At 43.1% G+C, this 23,118-nt stretch overlaps 1 protein-coding gene across 15 annotated transcripts in view; it reads right to left on the reverse strand.

The window, feature by feature from the left end:
• RPH3A (rabphilin 3A) overlaps positions 1-23,118 on the reverse strand; it is a 344,443-nt gene that overhangs the window by 29,462 nt on the left and 291,863 nt on the right. For all 15 annotated transcript variants that reach the window (XM_043977132.1, XM_043977145.1, XM_043977136.1 and 12 more), the window contains 4 exons: positions 22,875-23,108; positions 14,526-14,605; positions 4,278-4,352; positions 2,265-2,374 (listed from right to left, as the gene is read on the reverse strand). In XM_043977132.1, the coding sequence (XP_043833067.1) occupies positions 2,265-2,374; positions 4,278-4,352; positions 14,526-14,605; positions 22,875-23,108 (499 nt within the window). The remainder of the gene's footprint in view (positions 1-2,264; positions 2,375-4,277; positions 4,353-14,525; positions 14,606-22,874; positions 23,109-23,118) is intronic.

Below are 23,118 nucleotides of genomic sequence, written 5' to 3' on the forward strand. Positions count from 1 at the left end.
GCTGATTCTCTATAAACTTGATAGGTAGAAAAAGGTCATGGGGCCATAGGTATAGAGTTGTAAGAGACTGTTAAAGTCATCGAGTGCAGAGGTGTCAAACAGGAGGCTGGCCCAGATGTGGCAGAACCAGATTAAAATGTAAACAAGTAAATAAAAATAAAATAAAAACAATAACAAAAAACTAAATAAAGTAAAAACCAAATAAATAGATAAATAAATAAATGAGCAAGCAAATAAATGAAGAAACAAATAAACAGATGAAGAAATAAATGAAATCAATAAAATATGATAGAACATAGATAATATTCATATATGGTTTTCTAAGTCAATATATCTCTGGCAAGGATTCTTATGTATAATTTTGTGGCCCCTGTTTCTATTTGAGATGAACATCACTGAACTAATCCAACTCCTTTCATAGAAGATAAAACTGAAGCCTGGAGAGTTACAGAGACTTGCCCAAAGTTATATCATTAGTAAATAGCAGAACCAGAATTAGAACCCAGCCTTCTGATTCCAAATCTGTCATTCTTTTTACAATGTCTCTCCACTTCTCCTCACACTGGCTAGATAGGATAGAGACCATAAAGGGTAGTTCAAATCCTAAACTGGTTAACTACTCCCAATGTGGCTGTGGACAATTCAATAATTCAATTTCATTAATAATTAATTTTGCAAAAATTGAGGTCTCCATATCTACCCAGGCTAGAAGTATAGTCACCAACTCATGGTATCAACCTCATTCACACAAGCTGTGACCTGCTCTTATTCTGAGTTAGACTGGTTTATTCCTCCTTAGGCAGCCTTGTGGCCCCTTGATCCAGGAGTCTCGCCATATTGGTGCCAGACTGAATGAGAATATTTGATTGGTTGCAGCCCCACTGCAGCTTGGAACTCTTAAGCTTAAGAGATCCACCAGCCTCATCTCCCTCCCCAGTAGCAAGGATCACAGGCATGTGCTTCCATGCCCAGTTCAACAATTTAATTAAAAATTTTTATTAAGAGCTTACTATATATCAGGTATTATGTTAAGCATTGGGAATATAAAGGCAAAAAAGCAACTGCCCTCAAAAGGCTTACATTCTATTAAAGGGATACAAAATTTGGATACGCTATTTACCCAGAAAAGTGAATCGGAGATAGAGATTGAAAGCGGGCCATGGTTACATACAGTCCAGGAGGGCTGAGAACAAGCCTACTCGTACCACCTAGGACCCCCTGTAGCTTGGGATAGAGATTGCTAAGAACTAAAGACACCAAGAAAGTTCATTTAGTACACTAGCCTGGTTAGAATGTAGAATATTTATAGTTTCTTTTTTGGTTTTTGGAGGAGAGAGAGTCTAGGGAACTGGACCCATGACTTCATTGATATAGAGAACTCCCAGTGAGGAAACTCCCTCCACCTATGCAGAATGGCAACTATACTGCAAATTACAGTCTTTCTTTTTTTTTGGTGGGGGGGCAGGGTAATGCGGATTAAGTGACTTGCCCAGGGTCAAATAGCTAGTAAGCGTTAAATGTCTTAGGCTGAATTTGAACTCAGGTCCTCCTGAATCCAGGGCCGGTGCTTTATCCACTGCACCACCTAGCTGCCCCTCAACTTACAGTCTTAAAGGATGGCCCAAGGCACCAAGAGATTAAATGACTTGTCCAGAGTCACACAGACATTATGCCTCAGACCTGAATCCAGGCCATCTTGACCCTAAGACTAGCTCTCTATTCACTACATTACTCTTTATAATGCATAAAGAGAAACCGTATGAAATAAATTGAGGAATATAGGTTTGATTCAGCCATTAGAGGGCTTCCAATGCCAGGCTGTATATTATTCGGGGGGAATAGGGAGTCACTGAAGAGTTTTGAACAGGGGAGAGACATATGCATTAGAAAGATGGTTTTGGTAGTTGTATGGAGAATGGACTGGAGGATGAGAGAGAGAATGGAATTAGGGGGACCAATTATGAGGCTATTGTGATAGTCCAGAAGAGAGGTCATATGGACCTGAACTATGTCGGGGGTGAGAGGGAGAGATGTGGTGGGGCTAGAATCAATAAGGCTTAGCAACTCATTGGATATGGAGAGTGAGAGAGAGGGCAGAATCCAGCATGACACATTTCAAACTTGGGTGACTGGCTCTATCTGGCCCCAAAGGACCTCAGTCTCACCCTAACACTGATCCTAAATGACCCCAGTTCAAGTCTTCCTCCCCTCCTCAGCATCCTCCTTTCTTCTTCCTCACCTTCTCCTCTTCTTTCCCCACCTACCTCAGGGTCTTCCTTTGCATGTCCTCATCGGTGATGCCATGATAGACCAAGGTTTCATTCCAGATAGGATTCCGGGTATTCCTCAACGTTTTTGTCCGTAACTTGTTGGACTATGATCAGGGTGGAAAACATGGGCATTCAACTCAGTGCATGGTCACACCATGGAACCCACCCTTTCTGGGAGTTCTCTGAACAAGGCTTCAATATCTTTTCAAATAGATTCTCTTCTCCACTCACCTACCTCATCCTCCCAAGGATAGAACCATGGATAGGATGTCTGCAAAGTTGGGTTTTCTCTATACCTTTTCCTATGACCATGGACAAATGTTTTTACAACTACAAGCCTCAGTTTCCTCTTCTTCAAAAGGAAGCTTAGAGTTCAAGGCAACCAGCCTAAGATCCTCCAACAATAACGACTCACTTTTTAAGGAGCAGTTTAAGGTATAGAAAGTAATTTCACTTCAAGAGCCCTGGGAAATAGATTGGTTGGTTGGTTCATTGTTGTCCTTCATTCTTGAAGAGGACCAAAATGACATCACTATGTTGGGGTCAAGGTACAGTGTGTCTGATTGGCTGGTCAGACCAATATGAGCTCAGAAGGCTCTACCAGAGGTCGGGCACAAATAGCCCTTATGAACTTTTGGAATGGAGATGTCTCTAACTTTCTAACTTTGCCCATCTTCAAAGAGGTAGGTAATGCAAAAGTTGGCATGCCTGTTTTATAGATGAGGAAACTGAGGCTAAGAGAAGTGAAACAATTTGCGGATGGTCATACAGAGAGTTGATTTGGGTGTGGCACCCTTTTGGGAGGACACTGACATTCTGGAGGGCATCCAGAGGATATGGTGAAGGCTTGTAGAGTGGGTTGAAAGACCTAGAGATGTTTAGGCTGTAGGAGAGAGAGCTTAGAAGAGATCACAGAGTTAGAGCTAAAAGGGACCTTGGAATTCATCTTGTCCAACCCCCTCATTTTGCAGAAACTGAGGATGATAGAAATTAAATTACTTCCTCAAGGTCACACGAGTCATAGACATCAGAGATGAGATTTGAATCCAGAGCCTATGTGTCCAGAGCCAGCTCTCTTTCCATTGTATCATCCTGCCTACCCTACAGGAAAATTATCTTCAAATATTTGAAGGGCTATCTCGTAGGCATTAGCCTAGTTCTTCCTGACCCCAGTGCTAGGATCAGTGGATGGAATGTGCAAAGAGCCATTTCTTAGCAGCTAGAATCATTGCAAAATAGAAAGGGCTGCCTTGGGAGGTAATAGCTTCCTCTTCAATGGAAGTCTTCACAGGAGCTTAGATCTAGGGGCCCATCTAACTCCTTCATTTTGCAAATGGGGAAAGTGAGGCCCAAGGAAGCAAAGAAACTTGCTTAAGTCCACACAGATATTAAGCACCAGAGAAGAGATTCAAATCCAGGTCCTCAGACTCAAGAACGACGACTTTTTTTTTTCCATTGCACTTCTCTGGCTTGAGAACTAGATGGCTCCCAAGGTCCCTTCTGACTCTGAAGTTTTGTGATTCTATGCTTCTATGAAGTGTCGAAAGTGGGATTCAAACCTAGGTCTCCCAGTCACCAACAGAAGGTCAGCTCACGAAGGGCACCATAGGCAGTGGGCAGGTTTGAGAAGATTCTTTGCAAGGTTGTTTGGTCAGTGTTGGCTAGAGTGACAACTTACTTAATATAGCTCAGTTTTCCCAGTCAAACCCTGTGTTTAGGAAACAGGGACTTACCCTTGACCCATCCTTCCTCCCTTCTTCCCCACCTCTTCCAGTTTCCCCATGGGGTCACGTTTCTGGGCAGAGAGCCAGACCAGGTGGCCCAGCCTCTTTTGGGGGGAACACTTGGTTCACTCTCTCTCAATCAAGGGGCCTTCACCACTTTGCCCTATGGCATTATTTCTGTGACCAAGGGAGCTATTTTCAGGCTCTCTAGTAGTGTAGCCTTGGGCTACTTCCAGGGCCCATCTGCTGGGGAGATGTAAAGAGGCCCCCGGCAATATGTTACCTTGCTGGCGCCAGGCAGAAGGTGCAGCTTAACATAGGGATCAGCCAGGCCATTGGAGTCCATCGGCTTTAATCCCTGAAAAAGAAACAAGCCAGTGTGAGTGCTGCAGTTGAAGCAGGAGGACCAGCGTATCATTCCAGGCTCTACTATTTATTACTTGTGGGACCTTGGCCAAATCATTTCACTTTTCGGTCCTCAAGTCTCCTCATTTGTAAAGTGAGCAGGTCGGACCAGTTGGCTTTTAAGGTCCCTTTCAGTTCTAATGCCATGCTCCTAGGATAAGTCAATTATCCAATCAACAGGCATCTAGCATATGCCCACTACGGGCTGGGCTCTGTACTTAAAGATGGGAATTTTTGTTGTTCAGACATTTTTCAGTTGTGTCTAGTTATTTCATGACCCCATTAGGGTTTTCTTGACAAGGATCTTGGAGTGTTTTGTCATTTCCTTCTCTAGTTCATGTTACAGATGAGGAAACTGAGGCAAATAGGGTTAAGTGACTTGTCCAGGATCACACAGCTAGTATCTGAGGCTGATTTTGAACTCAAGATAAGTCTTTGTGATTCTAAGCCCAGCGCTCTATGTACTATGGTGCCACCTAGCTGCCTCAAGGAGATGGGTATACAAAGGTTATTTGTTGTTTTTTTTAAATGTAACAGTCCCTGTCCTCAGGGAGCTTACAGTCTATTAGGGAAGACAGTATGTGCCACATATGCACAGATAAACATAAAGCAAAATAAACATAATCTAATTTCTTTTTCAGACAGCTGGGTGGAACAATGAGCCTAGAGACAGGAAGACCTGAGTTCAAAACCTGCCTCAGACACTTGACACTTACTAGCTGTGTGACCCTGGGCAAGTCACTTAACCTCTGCCTGTCTCAGTTTCTTCTTCATCTGTAAAATGGAAATAACAATAGTACCTTCCTACTTTGTGAGGATTAAATGATGGTTACAATTGTAAAGTGCTTACCACAGTGACTGGCCCATAGTAAACAGTACACAAATGTTAACTGATGATGACAATGATGGTGGTGGTGGTGGTGGTGGTGGTGATGGTGGAATACACCAGGCCTTCACATTTAAGTTAATTATTAATCCCTCTATTTAGTTATCTGCAAATTTTGCCCATGTGCTAAGCAGGGAAGGTGTTATTATTCTCAACAACTAGATGATGAAACTGGGGCTCACAGAGGAGAAAAAACTTCACCAAGGTCACACATTGAGTTGGGGGTTGAACCACAATACGATCCCAGGCCTTCGGCCTCCCAGTTCAGTTTAAAAGGGAAACTGAAAGGGAAGAAAGAGGAAGAGAATAGGGAGCTAGGGGGTGAGGGCAGCTTCTTCTTTTCCTGTCCTTCATGCAGCCTGGCTCCTGGGTACTCTGTGACAGGAGCACAGAGACAACTCTGAGGGGCAGAGGGTAATGGAGGGATAAAGCTCTGTTCTGTAAAGAGCCTATGCTGGGGCCAGTAACAAAAGCCAGAAAGATAGGCTTACCCACAGATAACCATGATATTTCTCATGTCTCCTTTCCCTCTACTCACACGAACCACCTCTAGTTGATGCCCCATCACCTCCTGTCTGAACCATTACAACAGACTCCAAGGATGACTTACTCGCTTCAATTCCTGTCACTCTATGGCCTTCTTCTTGTATCTCACATGAAATATGCCATCTCCTGCCTCCACACTTGTTCCCCCATGCCTAGAAAGTACTCCTTCCACACCTCTGTTCTATTTTCCTTTAATACCCAAGAGCCATTTTCTTATGGGAGAGTCTTTGCCACCTGCCTCTTCCCTCTTTCCTCCACACAAGAGGTGTCAAAATTATCTTCCAAAGTCCCAGCTCTGACCAAATCACTCTTCTGCTCACAAACTTTCAGTGGCTCCAACTTTCCCCTAGGGTAAACGCTTTTAAGCCTGGCATTTTAATCCTTCCATAGTTCACGGTTCTAACCTACCTCTCCAACCTTATTTCACATCAATCCCTTTCATGGTCCACAAAGTTCCATCTGAATTAGACTGTCAGCTCTTCTTGGAACTGTACTTATTATTTCCCACATCTATACATATTTTCTCTCTCTCTCTCTCTTTTTCTTTGTGGGGCAATGAGGGTTAAGTGACTTGCCCAGGGTCACACAGCTAGTAAGTGTCAGGTGTCTGAGGCCAGATTCGAACTCAGGTCTTCCTGAATCCAGGGCTGGTGCTTTATCCACTGCACCATCTAGCTGCCCCCTCCATACATTCTCAAGGCTGCCCCCCACCTGAAATTTCTTCCTTCCTCATCTCTGCCTTTTAGAATTCTTGTCTTCCTTCAAGGCTCTGCTAAGGTGTTACTGCTTCCAGGAAGCCTTCCCCCTCCCACCTCCCCCAGCTATCCATGCTTTTTCCCTCCTTAAATACTCCAGAAGAACAATGCCTGGATCTCTCCTTTGCTCCTTGACCTTCCCACCCTATACTAATCCAGAGGGATATTAGAGACCAGTGTCCAGTGTTCATCTTCTGAGCCCTAGTAGGATTTGGTCCCTCCCCAATTATCAAAGGAGGGGAAAGAGGGTAAGATGATGACTTCACAAAGTAGAGAAGACTGAGACATGAGAAAAGGGAGACACTGCCCCAAATGCTGCTGCTGCCAGTGGTGACCAGTAAGCAAACTGGCAGGAGAGAGAATATAGAGATAAAAGGAAAAAGATGGTAAACAAACTCTGAAACAGATGCCAAATGACCATAGCCATCCTTGTGGCTGAGAATCAAATTGGTAACATCTTTTCTTTTGTATCCTTTGCTTCATGTTCACTGATACTTTTCTAAGAGAGCACAAACTGTACACACACACACCCATCCTTGTTTGTTTTGCTTTCTGTTTTTCCATTTGTTGTTGTTGGTTTTTTTTTAATTTTATTTTACTGTCTGCAATCCTTCTATCCTTCTTATCTCCTTCCTTCCCCAAGTAGAGCCTTGGACTCTACTCTTGGGATGCCAGGCTCTGATACATAAACTTTAGTCTTATTTTATCTGGAACCAGGTCTCCACAATACTGTCCAGGGGCCTCACAACACAATGCATACCACCCCACCTCCTGCTCTCCTTTATGTGTTTCCTTCCCCCATGACAATCTAAACTCCTTGAGGGAAGAAATATCTTACTTGCTTGTATGGATATTCCCAGCACTTGGCACAGTACCTGGTACATCATAGTATATGCTTAATAAAGGCTCTATCTATCTAATCTATCTATCTATCTGTCTGTCTGTCTGTTTGTCTATCTATCTATCTATCTATCTATCTATCTATCTATCTATCTATCTATCTATCTATCTATCCTCTTATGGTCACTTATTTTAATGACACTGATTGTGTGTGTGTGTGTGTCTCCCTAGGGGCTAAATAAAGCCAAGAGAGAGGATGATGGATAGAGATGTATATTGAAGATTTTATACTGAAATATTTTGACAGAAAAAAAACAGAGATAATCTCTCATAACTGCTGAGAATACCAGTTGGGGGCTGAAGATGAACAAAAGATATTTTATTGATTTATATTTATATAACTTCCCAAAGCAGAAAACACACAGACCTAGATTCCTTTAGGCAAAAGAGCCTGAGCAAAGCAGTAAGGTAAGAACTGTCCATTTTCCCTTCTTTCCCCACCTTCCCCTTGATTTCATCCAGAGGCATGTTTAAATGGGAAATTCAAACCCTGAAGGTCCTGGTGGAGGGGTATTTTTTTTTTTTAGTGAGGCAATTGGGGTTAAGTGACTTGCCCAGGGTCACACAGCTAGTAAGTGTTAAGTGTCTGAGGCCGGATTTGAACTCAGGTACTCCTGACTCCAGAGCCGGTGCTTAATCCACTGTGCCACCTAGCTGCCCCGGTGGAGGGGTATTTAAGTAGAGAGAAAGCCATTCCATTAGAGAGGCATAACCTGCTGACCATAATTACTCACCCACTTTTACTTTCTACCCCCTCACACTACCAGATGCATTTTCCCCCTGACAGACTCATCTGTGTCTCCCCAGTAGAAAACAAATTCTTGAGGGCAAGGAAGGATTCACTTTTTAATTTGTGTCCCAGAGATTAGCTCCATGGACTCAGCACAAGTTGGATTATTGAATCAAATCAAAATGTGGCAGGGAAGTAAGGGGCCTTGATATAATTTCACAGGATGGAAAAAATCCTGCTACTGTGAGAGGCTTTTAGGATAATAGACTCATCGATCTAGAGCTTGAAGGAACCCTATCATGCTACAGCAAGAGGCTTATAGGATAATGGGCTCATCAATCTAGAGCCTGAAAGAACCTCATCATGTTACTGTGAGAAGTTTATGGGATAATAGGCTCATTGATCTAGAACCGGAAGAAACTCCAGGGGCCATCATCTAGTCTACCCCTCTCATTTTACAGATGAAGAATCTGAGCCTCAAAGGGGTTAAGTCAGTCAACCAACAAGCATTTATTCAGTACTGACTCTTCTTTAATCCAAGTACCTTCTAGCTTATAATTATTTCCTATTCATCCTGTCTATAGCTTGCTTTGTATGTATTTGTTTGCATGTTGTCTCTCCCATTAGATCGTAAGTTCCTCGAGGGATGGGACTATCTTTTGCCTCTTTTTGTATTCCCAGCACTTAGCACAGTGCCTGATACATAGTAGGTGCTTAATAAATGTTTGTTGAATTGAATTAAACTCCAGCTGCAGCCAGATGTCATATATGGGGATATGAAAAACAGATGTTCATCTTGCCTATACCAAAAACCTAACAACCCAAGGTCATCTCAAGGTCATGAACAGAAAAGTGACTAGCACAGACCAGAAATGAAAGCCCACCAAATCTGAGTTAATACCCTTCTCTGATGAAAACTAAGAGCTGTCTAGATTGGATCAGGACACAGGTTTGAGCCTTGGGTCTCTTAGGGAGGCCAATATGGAGAGCAGAACCCCTACTCCCATGCCTCTTGACCTTCCTGACCCCTCAGGAGTCCAAATTAATTACCCTGACTGTCATTGGTGCTCAGGGAGATACAACCAGCTCAGAGGTTGGCAGGTTCAATCAGCAGATCCAGCTCCCAGTCTAACAGACACCACAGAGAAATAACTGTAGCAAATCCATCATCCGGATATAGGGAGGCTAATTACAACCATGCCAAGTCTCTCCTAAACTCTTTTTCAAAGGTCTGACCAGAGCTGAGGTGGATGAGCTGGATATCACTTGCTTCAGGTACCCCAGGCTCATGCCGGGGGTGGCCCAGGCTAAGTTAAACCTTTCTGCTCTGACACTGAGCAGCCCAGCATTTCTTTCTCCCAGCACATCCCCTGGAGAAATACTCCCACAAAGTAATTCAATTTGGTCATTCACTGTCTGGGCCGTCAAATTCCCATCATGTCACCAAGATGCCTTCAGGTGGGAAATGAAAGAGGAGATAACAGGGCCAGCTGCCTATTAACCCCTGTCTATAAGCTACAGACCCATCACTTCCCCCGGAGAAAGTTAATGAGGGAGGTGGTGTGGCATACAGGGAAGAGCAATGAGCTAGGTGGGAGTCAGAAGAACTGGCTTCTAGCCACCATCTGCAAACTAAAAGGCTTCTCTCTAAGCCTCAGTTCCGTTAGCTGAAAAATGTCAACAATATCTATCACTTGCCCTGCCTACTTCATGTGCTATTGTGAAGCAAGTCCTTTAGAAACTGTCCAGCGTTCTCTTATGTGAATACTGCAATCATGATTCCAACAGCTAACAATTATAAGAGTTGGCCCATATATCACTTTAAGGTTTGCAAAGCACTTTACATATTTGATCTCGTTTGATTTTCACAACCCTGGTAGGGAGGTGCTATTGTTATCCTCAATTACAGATAAGGAAACTGAGGCAAACAGCATTTAAATGACTTGCTCAGGGTCGCACAATTAGTAAATGTCTGAGGAAGGATTTTAATTCAGATCTTCCTGACTCCAAGGCCAGTGGTCTATTAGCATACTACTAAGTTGACTCTAGGTAAGCTCCTGATACATGTGTGTATATATGTACGTATGTGTATATATGTATACATATATAGAGAGAGAGTAGCCAGGATGGTGAATGGTCTCCAATTCATGGTGTGTGGGACTGATATAAGGAACAGGGATGTTTAACCTGGAGAAAGAAGCCTCAGGGACATATTAGTTCTCTTCAAGTATTTAAAGGACTACCAAGGGGAAGAAGGATTAAACTCGTTCAGGTTGGTCCCAAAGGGCAGGTCTAGAAACAGGATGTGGAAATAGCCAAGATGCCTATTTAGGATTGATTTCAGGAAAAAACTTCCTTGCAATTAGAACCAGTGGGAGGCCACTCATGCTGGTCTATGAGAGCAGATGGTTTAATTTCCAGTGTGAGCCCTTACACCTCAGAAATCAGCAAACACTTCAAATCAGGGCTTGATTTATTGTGTTGTTGATTGTCTAGATGTAAGAAAGTGATGGGGGGAATTAATAATGCATATTAAACTTCAAAGTAGGTCACATATCTAGTGAGTGCCTGAGGCAGGATTTGAATCTAGGTCTTCTTGATGCCAACTCCACTTCTCTATCCACTGCACCACCTCGAGGCTTTTCATTCCAAACAGTCTGGTGCTTTTGAGCATGGTAATATCTTTATTCAAAATGTTGTTCTTGTTGCTGAGTCATGTTTGATTCTTCATGACCCCATTTGGAGTGTTCTTGGCAGAGATACTGGAGTGGTGTGCCATTTCCTTCTCTAGCTTATTTTACAGATGAGGAAACTGAGGAAAAATATTAAGTGACTTGCCTAGGGTCTCAAAGCTAGTAAGTGTCTGAGGCTGGATCTGAATTCACATCTTCCTGACTCCAGGCCCAGAACTCTATCCACTGTATTACCTAGCTGCCCTTATTTTTTTTTTTGACGGGGCAATGAGGGTTAAGTGACTTGCCCAGGGTCACACAGCTAGTCAAGTGTCTGAGGCCAGATTTGAACTCAGGTCCTCCTGAATCCAGGGCCAGTGCTCTATCCACTGCACCAACTAGCTGCCCCCTGCCCTTATTTTTTTTTTAATTTTTTTTTTTGGTGAAGCAATTGGGGTTAAGTGACTTGCCCAGGGTCACACAGCTAGTAAGTGTGTAAAGTGTCTGAGGCCAGATTTGAACTCAGGTCCTCCTGAATCCAGGGCCAGTGCTCTATCCACTGTGCCACCTAGCTGCCCTGCCCTTATTTTTTAAAAAGTGTTCTTTGAAGTTCATGGATCGATGTTATATCAAGGTGGTTGTGAACAATATTTATGACTGTAAAGATCTTCTAGTTTAATTGTTGAATTATCAAGGATATTTAGGTATTTGTCTTTGTCATGTAGGCATCTGTCATCTGTTAGTTCTGTGCACTTCTGCTACAGAATTCTAGCCACCTGATCACATCTTTCTAAGTAACCAGGTCATGCTCCTTTTTTGGTTTTTGGCAACCTGCTAGGATATGGGCACTCTTGCCACCATTTCATTGTATGATCTTCACAGGTCAATAAATGCAGGCTTTTCTGCAATTTCCAGAAGCAACGATCTAATCTGGATTCACTCTAATAAACCTTTCTATTTCTGTAAATAAATCTGCATGACTCAGCCATTTCTTTGATGCTTTACTGTTGATATTGTTAATTGGATTAATGTAGCTGATATAATTAGTTGGTTGAGTTCAAGGGGATGTTGCCTATAGAGGGCCTTTTAATTCTACTCCTGGATCTTAGCTATTTCATAAGTTTTATTTATAGATAAACCATTTTCAGTTATATTTGGTTACATCAGTTACATTGCTCCTCAAGGGCAGGGACGATCTGCTGCCTTTCTTTATATCCCCAGTGCATAACAATGCCTGGCACTTAGTAGGTGCTTAATAAGTACTAGTTGACTGACATTTGACAAATCCAGTAGCACATAGGTCTGTTGCTACAAAAATATTTCTGCAAATTTTTACCTTGCATATCATATACTCCAAGTATATCTATCAATGCTCTTCCTTCTTTTTGACCAGAAAGTGTTCATTCTTCTGTAGCTGCCTTGTGATGACAAGCCCTTTTTTCATTAACATTTAAGGGGTTGGGTCTGGATATCTTCTAAGTCCATTGTTGTCCATTTTATCATGCAATGGGTATATGTTAAGACTGGTATTTCTATACAATGTAGGTTGCATCCCATCCACACCTTCTCATTTTGTGTACCTCTTGTCAATATCTTCCCATGTGCTTCCTTCCACTGAGGGGCCATCCAATATTCTGGGGACCTTCCTTTTAATTCTTTGAAATCATCGGGGTACCAATGAAACATATGCAATACCATTGATCATTTATTGCTTTTGCTATTTGACTAGCCCACCTCACTTTCTAGTCACGCACTTCTTTGATAATATCTTTTGTGCTCTAACCCAAGCAGATAGAGTACTGGGTTCATCTTCCTGAGTTCAGATCCAGACTTAGACACTTATCAGCTGTGTGACCCTGGGGAGGACATGTCTTCCTATTTGCCTCAGTTTCCTCATCTGTCAAAGGAGCTGGAGAAGGAAATGACAAACCACTCCAGTATCTTTGCCAAGAAAGCCCCAAGTAGGGTCATGAAGAGTTGGATGTTACTGAAATGACTGAAAGACAAAAAGTATGCTGAAGTTCTCTCAGGCCCAGCATGTGTCTCTCTATTGTCCTCTGATTGACCTGATGTTTTAATTCTCAGGACACTAATCACTCCAAACATTGATTAAATTCAACTCAGCAGGCCTTTCTTAGGTGTTTTTCAAACCATATGGCTATGAAAGAGCTCAGAGAAAGCTTTTTGTCATCCTGGGTAGATTCCAGTATGAAGAATTGATGTAAGCATAGGGACAAGAATCACAGGATGGGAAGGCATGGACTGATGAGGATGAGGGATGGTGATGACGGTGGTGGTGGTGATAATGATAAGGATAAGAATAATTACAAGAGGAAGAAATAAGAGGGAGAAAAACAGGGAGAAAGACAAAGAAGAGCTAGCATTTATATAGCACTTTGAGATTTGCCAAACACTTTACATATTTGTCTATAGATAGTAATCTGTCTCCTATGGGGGGAATGTCCAACTGGATGAAATCATAGATCCACTCAAGTGTCAAAATATAATCAACACAACTTGTCACCTGAGAAGGGGAAGTAGCTTTGTGCTGTTTAGCCCTAGAAGAAAATATCCAAAAGGGGGTGGGCCTATAAAAGTGCAAGTTTAGGATTTGGGGAGGGGCGGGGTCAGGGGTTTCTAGCAATTAGAATTCTCCAAAAGTGTAATGGATTACTTTGGAAGCTACTGGGGTTGCCTTCATTGGAGATTTCCAAGTAAAGGCTGGAAACTTGCTGGATAGATTGTAGAGTGTAATATAAACTCAGAGAGAGTCAAGACTGTATTTCTTTCACATTTGTATCCATCAGCCAACGGGACAATTACTGACACATAGGCCACACTTGTTACATGCTTACTGGGAGTTGCTCTGGTATAACAGAGAGCATGCTGGTATGCTTAAAGGCACTGAATTCAAATCACATAGCAAATGAATCTCATTATTATTTTTCTCATCTTTTTATTGTACTATGTTATGGAAATGCTTGTTTTATTCCATAAATTTAAAAGAATTAAAAACCATGATCAGTTCAATGATCTGTCCCATCCAGGAACAACAGAAAAGTTAATTTGACTGAGGTTTGTGGTTCCAGAACTGTGGTATACATTGATTCAACACCAGCATTGTGTCAGGCATTGTGCTTAACTGCTGAGACTATAAAGACAAAAACTAAACAATTCCTGCCCTCCAAGGATTCCTTTTCTGCATAAATTAGAACAAATGACTATTGAACTCTTTCTTTTTTTGTGGGGCAATGAAGGTTAAGTGACTTGCCCAGGGTCACACAGCTAGTAAAGGTCAAGTATCTGAGGCTGGATTTGAACTCAGGTTCTCCTGAATCCAGGGCCAGTGCTTTATCCATTGCGCTACCTAGTTGGCCAAGCTCCTTTCTAACTCTCAATTCATCTGATTCCATGATTCCATTAGCTTATATTCTCTCAGAGGTAACAACATAGCTTAAAATGGATACCCAAATATAAAGTCGATATAAAATATATAAAAACGGATACCAAATATATAAAAAGGAAATACAAAATAAATACAAGTCATAAGATGAAAAGGAAGAGAAACATTAGTCACTGTAACCCTAGACACTGCCTACCCAATCTGCCATGGGATTTCATCGAGGTAGGGGCTTACCTTGGCCTTGATAATGGTGCACTGCAGGGAGCTGTTGTTCTGATCATAAAGAAGGCTGAACTCCAAAGCTCCCAAGGTAGCTGATGGGGAGGAAGAGATAAGAATCAGAAGAATAGAAACAACCAGCCCAGTGAAGAAAAAAATGAGCCAGACCCATCCAAGTACCAATTCCATTTTGACGGTCTGGATCACAGACACAGAAGGCAAACAGCCTTCACAGTCCTGTGGGGTGGAAGGAAGAAGGAAGAAGGAAGGAGTATCTGAGCTATGCATATGGATGGCATTTATCTGGGTGAAGCTGTGAAGTTGGACAGAAGCACATGTCAAAGAGTGCTGGATTTGAAGTGTAATGTTTGGGGTGTAAATCTCAGCTGTTACTTAGTATGTGTATGACTTTGGACTTAACCTCTCTGGGCCTCAGGGTTTACTTATGATTTAGATGACTGCTAAGGTCCCTTCTACCTCTAAATCCTCTGACAGCTACATTCATGCCCTGTATCAATTAATCACTAAATATGTATAAAGCACCCACTATGTGCCGAGCCCTGTGTTAAGTGCTATACATATTTGCCCTATGAAAACATAGAGTGTGAGTCCCCAACTCTGCACTTGATTCAAGAGAAGCAGTGTGGAAATAACAACTGCCATTTATATAGCACTTTAAGGTTTACAAAGCACTTTTGTATATCACCTTGTTTAATCCTCATAGTAGCCCTATGGAATAAGTGCCTCAGTACTGTTATTCCCATTTTGCTGTTGTTGTTGAGTCATTTTTCAGTCGTGTCTGACTCACTGTGACCCCATTTGGGGTTTTCTTGGCAAAGATCTTCGAGTAATTTGCCATTTCCTTCTCCAGCTCATTTTACAGGTAAGGAAACTGAGGCAAACAGGGTTAAGTAACTTGCCTAGGGTCACACAGCTAGTAAGTATATGAAGTGGGATTTGAACTCATGCAAATGAATCTTCCTGACTCCAGGCTCAGTGCCACACAGCTGCCTTTATTCCTGTTGTGCAGGTGTGGAGCCTCAGAAACATGAAGTGACATAACCAGGGTCACATAGTTAGTAAGGGTCAGAGGCAGAAATTGAACCCGGGTCTTCCTGCTGCCAAATCCAATCCCTTGTTAAGGCTGTGAAACCTTGTTCATGGATGGGACAGGTCAGTCTACTCCCTAGAGGGCCCACTCACAATCTGAGGAACTTTCTGGACCAAAGTGCTCTCCTGAGGCATTACTTTCTTAGGTGTGTCCCTGAAAGTCTTCCCCTCCCAGACTGATTCTTTTGAGATGGCAAACTAGGCCATCTTTTATCTCAATCCTTACCTAGCCTTAATCACTGAACAGGTGTTACCTCAGACAAACTGAGACCTGAGAAAGGCCTTAGCTTTAAAAGGACAAGGTTTCCCACTGCATCTGAGGCCATCTCCACTCATCCTGATGTATATCTTGCCACTGGACCCAAATGACTCCAGAGGAGAGAGTGAGACTGGGGACCTTGCACAGCTCTCCCTCACTTAAATCCAATTCATTGCAAGTCATGACATCATCCGGGTGTCATGGTCCTCTTGGAGAAGGAAGGAGGAACAACAACAAAAAGGTGAGTCAAGGTTCCCCCCATGAATATGGAATCGTATATCACTTTACAAATATTGTGTCCTTTTATCCTCACAACCACTCTGGGAAGTGGGTAGTATTGTTATCCCATATTGCTGATTTTACAAACTGAAGCAATCAACCAATCAATAAATAGTTATTAATCACCTGTTTGTGCCAGGCACTGTGCTGAACCCTGTGGATGGTTTTGGGTTGTTTTGTTTTGTTTTTTGGGGGCAGGGCAATGAAGGTTAAGTGACTTGCCCAGGGTCACACAGCTAGTAAGTGTCAGGTGTCTGAGGCCAGATTTGGACTCAGGTCCTCCTGAATCTAGGGCCGGTACTCTATCCACTGAGCCACTTAGCTGCTCTGTTTGTCCTTCATTCTCAAAGAGGACCATGGCATTGGGATGCTGTCATGACTTGCAATGAATCGGATTTAAGTGAGGAAGGGCTGTGCAAGGTCACCAGCTTCACTCTCTCCTCCAGAGCCATCTGGGTCCAACAGCAAGATATTTATCAGGACGACTGGAGATGGCCCCTGATGTTTAAGGCGCTTGGGGTTAAGTGACTTGCCCGGGAGCACATAGCTTGTAAGTGAGGTGGGATTTGAACTTAGGTCCTCTTGATGCCAAGACCAGAACTCTATGCACTGTGCCACCTAGCAGCCCCTTTTAATGGGTAGTGACCATGAAAGCTAGCAGTTTTTGTTCTGAACCAATCATGTACTTAGACCAGCAATATTTACAAGGGCAGAAAGACATCAATTTCATTCACAAGTCTTCTTTCAGAAGAGAGAGGCCAATGGCCAGCCTTGTGACCCCTTCTCCTGTTCCTATCAAGACAGGGATCACAGTCTCTTTTGGAGAGGGGTAAGTGAGAGGCCAGAGGTATCTACTCCTGCCTCCCACTAGCTACATTTAGCCAATCCATGTGGACCTACACATCTTATATGGGTTGTACACACCTTACACACCAATAAAGAACCTGAAGGTCACAGACAAGTGATTCGTCCCACAGCTAGTGTTTGTCACACAGCTAGTGTTGGAGGTGGGATTAAAATACGGGTTTCTGCATGGTTTCTCCTATACCACACTGCTCTTCTAATAGCTACAATGAAAACATACTGCATACAACCAGATATTCTCACAATATATGGTGTGTTTAGATCTCTGAAAGTTGTGGAAAAACTGGAAAATTCACTAAGGGATTTTTAAAATCTTATTTTTCCACAGTCTGGAGGGGAAAATGAGAAAGTCTTGAGAAAAAATTTTCTTCTTTTCCCCTCTTCTTTCCCCTCTACCACTATTTCATTTATTTGTTACACATTTATTAAGTACCCACTGTATGGGTATCACTTTCATAGGTGCTGGGGGGACAGAGACAAAAATGCTACCCTGAGAATGAGCCATCCTGAGCAGTGGACAAGAACCTAACCCACTCTATCTAGCCAACCCCACACCCTGCTTTACATCTCAGCTAGCTCTCCACACACTCAGGAGGGCCTACTCAGTCTGGGATTCTTGCCATTTGCCCCCTCCCAACCTGGGAGCAGTACTCAAATCAATCTGACCTTTGCTACTGGAAAGAGCCTGATGATCAACTCCCTGTCACTCCACATGCAATATCTGGGACACCAAAGATGCCTTTTCTAGCCACTGTTCTCCAAAATGTATTGTCTACCCACTCACCATCCCCCACTTAAAGACAAGGGACTGCCTCACTTCTGTATGTGTATTTTACCTTAGCATAGTGCTTAGCACATAGTAGGTGCTTACTTGAATTTTCATCCATTCATCATGAGCTCATTTTTCCTTCTTTTCCCTCCCTCTCTTTTTCCTTACTTCCTCTTTCCTTTCCTTCTCCATCCTTCCCTTTCTTTCTCCTTCCCTTCTTCCTCTCTCCCTCCCTCTCTTCCTCCACTTTACCTCTCTCCCTTCTTCCCTCCCTCCCTCCCTCCCTTCCTTCCTTCCTTCCTTCCTCCCTTCCTCCCTTCTTCCCACTGAAGTAAAGCCAGAACTTGGTTTTCTGATTCTTCCTAGTTTCCCTTCCAAACTTTCTTCTCATACCTCTCACAGGCTCCTTCCTAGTTGAGCCCCAAGCTTTGTGGCCCTAATGTGGAAATTAGCCTCCTTTAAAGGCTGTGAGAAGTTTTCCCAGAGAAGCCTCCTCCTGCAGAAGCTGAATAATTCATCATCTCCAAAGCTGGACTTTTTGTACCAGTCTATTCTTTACAGTTGAGAAGCAACCGAGTCACTGCCTGGGCACCATGCCCTCATCTATTACTTATTTAGCAGCCTTTAGAAACACTTAGTTCTAGGAACGTGGCAGAAGTCTTGTTTGATGCTGGATGGAAGCTCCTATCTCTTCAAAGAAATGGTTCCCCCTTTTCTGCCCTGGATAACATGGTGAGGCTTGTATCAAACTCCCCTTCCACCCTAACTGCCCCAGAAACGACTGCCCACTCAGGCCCACAAACTCAGAGCTAGCCCAGTTCATACATGTACACTTCCAAGCACACAACATGTGGGTCTCTGTGTTCTCTCTTTTCTCTGGGAAAACTACACATACACAATGCACCTCTATCTATTACTTATGTTGTCGTTGGCAAAGAAATTGGAATGGCTTGCCATTTCCTTCTCCACCTCAGTTTACACGAGGAAACAGAGGCAAACAGAGTTAAGTGACTTGCCTAGGGTCATACAGCTAGTAAAGTTTCTGAGGCCAGATTTCACCTCAGGAAGATGAATCTTCCTGACTCCAGGCCCAGTGCTCTATGCACTTAGGTGCCACCTAGCTGTTCTATATTATCTATATTTATGTTCTTTTTCTCTCCCTCTCTCCCTTTCTCTTGCCTTTTTCTGGATCTGTCCCTCCATTTCTGTCTTTATCTCTGTCTCTCTTGCTTATGAGAATAAGATGAGATTTTTGTAAAAAGTGTTATAAAACCATAAAGTACTATAAAATGCTTGCTATTATTATTATTATTATTATGCTTCCATTAATCTTATCCAAGTTCCTCTTTTTTCCCTTCCAAGAGTATAAGATTTTTTTAGCCTTGTGCTAAGTTTTCCCCCAGCATTCCTTTCTGTGTTGAATAACTCTCTCTCTCTCTCTCTCTTGTGGCCATGAATAAAAAGCTATGCTTTGATTGAGCCTGAAATTTCTTTGCTGTGGGTTAATTATTTGACACAGTATTATACTCTCAGAACTACAGACTAGTCAAGCCTAGACATTTTCACACATACTCATTCATATTCCCTTATACTTTTACATAAACTACACTGTCCTATGTGGGGAAGATCATTTCTCATTTCTGGGCCTCAGTTTCCTTTTCTGTCAAATCACAGAGGTTAGAGCAGGTGATCTCTAAGGCTCCTTCCAGCCCTCAACCATATCATCAAAGAGATAGAGCTGAAAGGGGCCTCAACATCATCCAATCCAACCCATCCCCCTCTCCACTTCACAGACAAAGAAATTGGTCCAGAGAGAAGTGACCTGCCCAAGGTCACACATCTCTATGTTCCTATAGTCATACCCAACATGCTCTCTCACAAATAACCACGGACTTCTATACACATACATTTGTATCCACTTGCACAAACCCCACCCCACTCAAAAACATGCTTCCTCTAAGGGAACTCCTACAAAATGCAGCTATACTCATAGTACTGTCCTCACACACTTACGCATATAATCTCTTCACACCCATGCCCATGCTCAGACACCCCTATACACACACATACACATACACACATACCATAAACTTCCTCCCAGAATCCATGGTTGAATCTCCATGGCATACATTGAGAGGTAGGATGCTGTCAGTAGATAGAATATTGGGCCTGGAGTTAGGAAAGAAAGACCTACATTTGAATTTTGGCTCTAACAATAGCTATGTGACCCTGAACAAGTCATTAACTTCTCGTTGTCGAAGCATCTCAGAGACTATAAGTTGCAGAGGTGCTAACCTATATTGGTAAAGGGAATCTCCTCACAGGGGAGTGCCTTATATCATGAAAACAGAGATCCATTCCCTAACCCCAAAGAGTACTTTACAGTTTGCAAAGTACTTAAGCTCCATTACCTTCTTTGTGTATACCTTACCATCTTTAAAGTGCTCTACAGTATCAATTGTTGTTGTTGCTACTGTGATTATTATATTACATTGGCTTTGCCCAAAAGTTACTCAATTTCCCCAGGAGATTTTTCACAGGCCAGGAGCATCCAGGACCCCTCCTGACTCTTCTCTGATGGGCACATTAAGGAGGCACCCTTAGAAGGTCAGATTCATTGCCACGGAGGTGTTCTGGAGAGGGGGGAGTTTCCTCTCTCCCTCTCTTTCCCCATTAGTGCTTCAGAAAGAAGAGACAGACTGATGGACCTTTTTCCATTGAAGCATTACTCTGGGGGATCAGATGTAGTGGAGGAGGGGATAGGACAGTATCTCTCCAGGAAGGCTTTCATGATGTCTTCTCTCTACCACCATGGTCCTTTCCTCCTTGATGATCCACATTGGTACAGTGTCATGGTAGATTATATAGGTTCATAGCTCTTGTCATAATTGATGCTTTCTACATGCTTACTCATCCCTTCCTTCCTTCCTTCTTCCCTCTCTCCATCCAAATATTCATTCATTCATTCATTCATTCATTCATTCATTCATTCATTCATTCATTCATAGGACCTGTGATGAAATAATGGGATTTAGCAGATACTCAAAGACCCACCTGGAGATTAATCTAGACTGATTGAATCAAGTGAGAGTGATGGACTGCTGATTAAGCCTACTTCAAGTTAACTGGATTGTAATCACACCTGGCTAGCCCTTAAGAAGGTATTGTTCTCAGAACCTAGACTGTGAACTCAATTTGAGAACACCTTTATAGCCAATGGATTTGGATGACACCAACCAATCAGCTTGAAGCAGTATGTAAGGACTGCTTCTGTTCCAGACCTATAAAAAGCTTCCACAATCAGCTTGCTGGAGAGTTCCTGATTAAAGCAGGCTCCTGGAGGAGGACTTGAGGAAGAACCCAACCAGGCTGGAACTCTAGGCTAGGTAGGACTTCTTTTTCTTAACTTTCTGAACTCCATGTTAATACCTGTATGCTTTAAGTTTAATGCCCAAAGACTGGTGCTAAAGCTTCTAATTTAAGGCGATCACACAATCTAGATTTTAAACATCACAGACCATAGCTATAGAGCTGGAAGAAACCTTAAAGGCCACCAATTCAAGCCCTTTCCTTTTATAAATGAGGACCATAAGGCACAAAAGTTAAGTGACCTTTGAGGCTGGCTCTCTACCTACTCTACCCTTCTATTTCTCTGATCCCAACACTCTTACCATGACACAGTGCTTGACAACAGACTAGTCATATCCCTGAGTTTCAAAGTCATTGAGGAAAGTTTCCAGGAGTTCCAACTTCCCTATACCTCTCCATACCACATGCACCTCTAGGGCAGGGAACCCCCTCACCCCAAGCCCTGAGATAAACACCTGAAGGTTCCCTATACTAGTCTTGATCTGAAAGACCATCATTTTATTCCTCCTTCCAAGCACCATCCTTCTTACTAGAAAATGAGACCTACCCCCAATGATGCACATGCAAACTCCTCAATTTGTGGGGACTCTTAGAAATGTAATAAAGCTAAAAGGGACACTAGAAATCACTTTGTCCAACCCCCTAATTTTACATATTAGGAAAGAGAGGTATAAAGAGAGGTGAAGGGGGCGGCTAGGCAGAGCAGTGGATAGAGCACCAGCCCTGGAGTCAGGAGGACCTGAGTTCAAATCCGGCCTCAGACACTTAACACTTACTAGCTGTGTGACAATGGGCAAGTCACTTAGCCCCAATTTCCTCACCAAAGAAAAATAAATAAATAAATAAAATTAAAAAACAACGTGATATATATAAAGAGAGGTGAAGTAACTTATAGGATCATAGATCCAGAGGTGGGATGGCCCTTGGTGTCCATTGAGTCTCATTCCTTCAATGTACAGATCAGGAAACTGAGGCACGGAGAGGTTAAGTGATCACAGAGCGAGTATGTTTCTAAGGGTGGGGTTTTCATCCTGTTTTTCCTGACTCCAAGTTGAGTGATCTATCTACTATGCTATAATCAACAGTCAGTCAACACTCATGTTGCTTGTAAGGGGTAGAGCTGGGATTTGAATCCAGGTCCTGTGATCCCAGATTTAGCACAGTTATCTCTCTGCTCTTCCGCCTTCCAAAGCCAGAATCTCTGAACGACCATATCTCAGTGTTGGAGTGGACTTTAGAGGCGAGTTCATCTAGCCCTTAGCGGAACAAGAGTTCCCCTCTGCAATTGACTCCTGACAAATGGTCGTCTAGCGCTGCTTTGAAGATGTGCAGGAAAGGTGAACCTGCCCTTTCCCAGACAGCCTATTTCATTTTGGGACAGCTCTAATCTCTAGGAGGAAGTGTGGTATAGCAGATAGAGAGCTCTGACACCCCCCTCCCTATGTGGGGCAAGTCTCTGGGTAAGTCACTTAACCTCTTAATGTCAGGTAAGACCATAAGTTGCAGAACAAGTGGTGATCTGCACTAGTGGAGGGAGATTCCCTGCTGGGAGTGCTCTATACCAACAAAATCCAAAACCAAAATAAAATTAGGAAGTTTTCCTTTTCACCAAGCTTTAAACTTCCCCTCAATAACTCCCACCCACCGACCCTAGCTCTGCTTTCTGGGGCCAACGAAGATAGTTCTCCCCTGGACGAGCTCAAATGTCACCTACTTGCTTCATCAGAATCATAGCTGTTTGCCTCTTCTTCATCCTCTTCTGGGGGCGGCTGCTGCTGCCGGGCTGGGATGGCAGCAGGCTGGGGTGCAGCGGCTGCCTGAGAGTAGGCTCCTGCTCGTCTTACTGTTCCAGCTACAGGATAACCCCCCACATCCCCTGCTCGGTCATCCCGTGGAGTGGCCGTTGCCGAGGGGTAGGCAGGCTCTCCTTGGGCCAGATCCCCCTGAGCTGGAGGGAG

Source organism: Dromiciops gliroides, chromosome 1 (genome assembly GCF_019393635.1).
Source record: "Dromiciops gliroides isolate mDroGli1 chromosome 1, mDroGli1.pri, whole genome shotgun sequence".
Classification (NCBI taxonomy): Eukaryota; Metazoa; Chordata; class Mammalia; order Microbiotheria; family Microbiotheriidae; genus Dromiciops; species Dromiciops gliroides.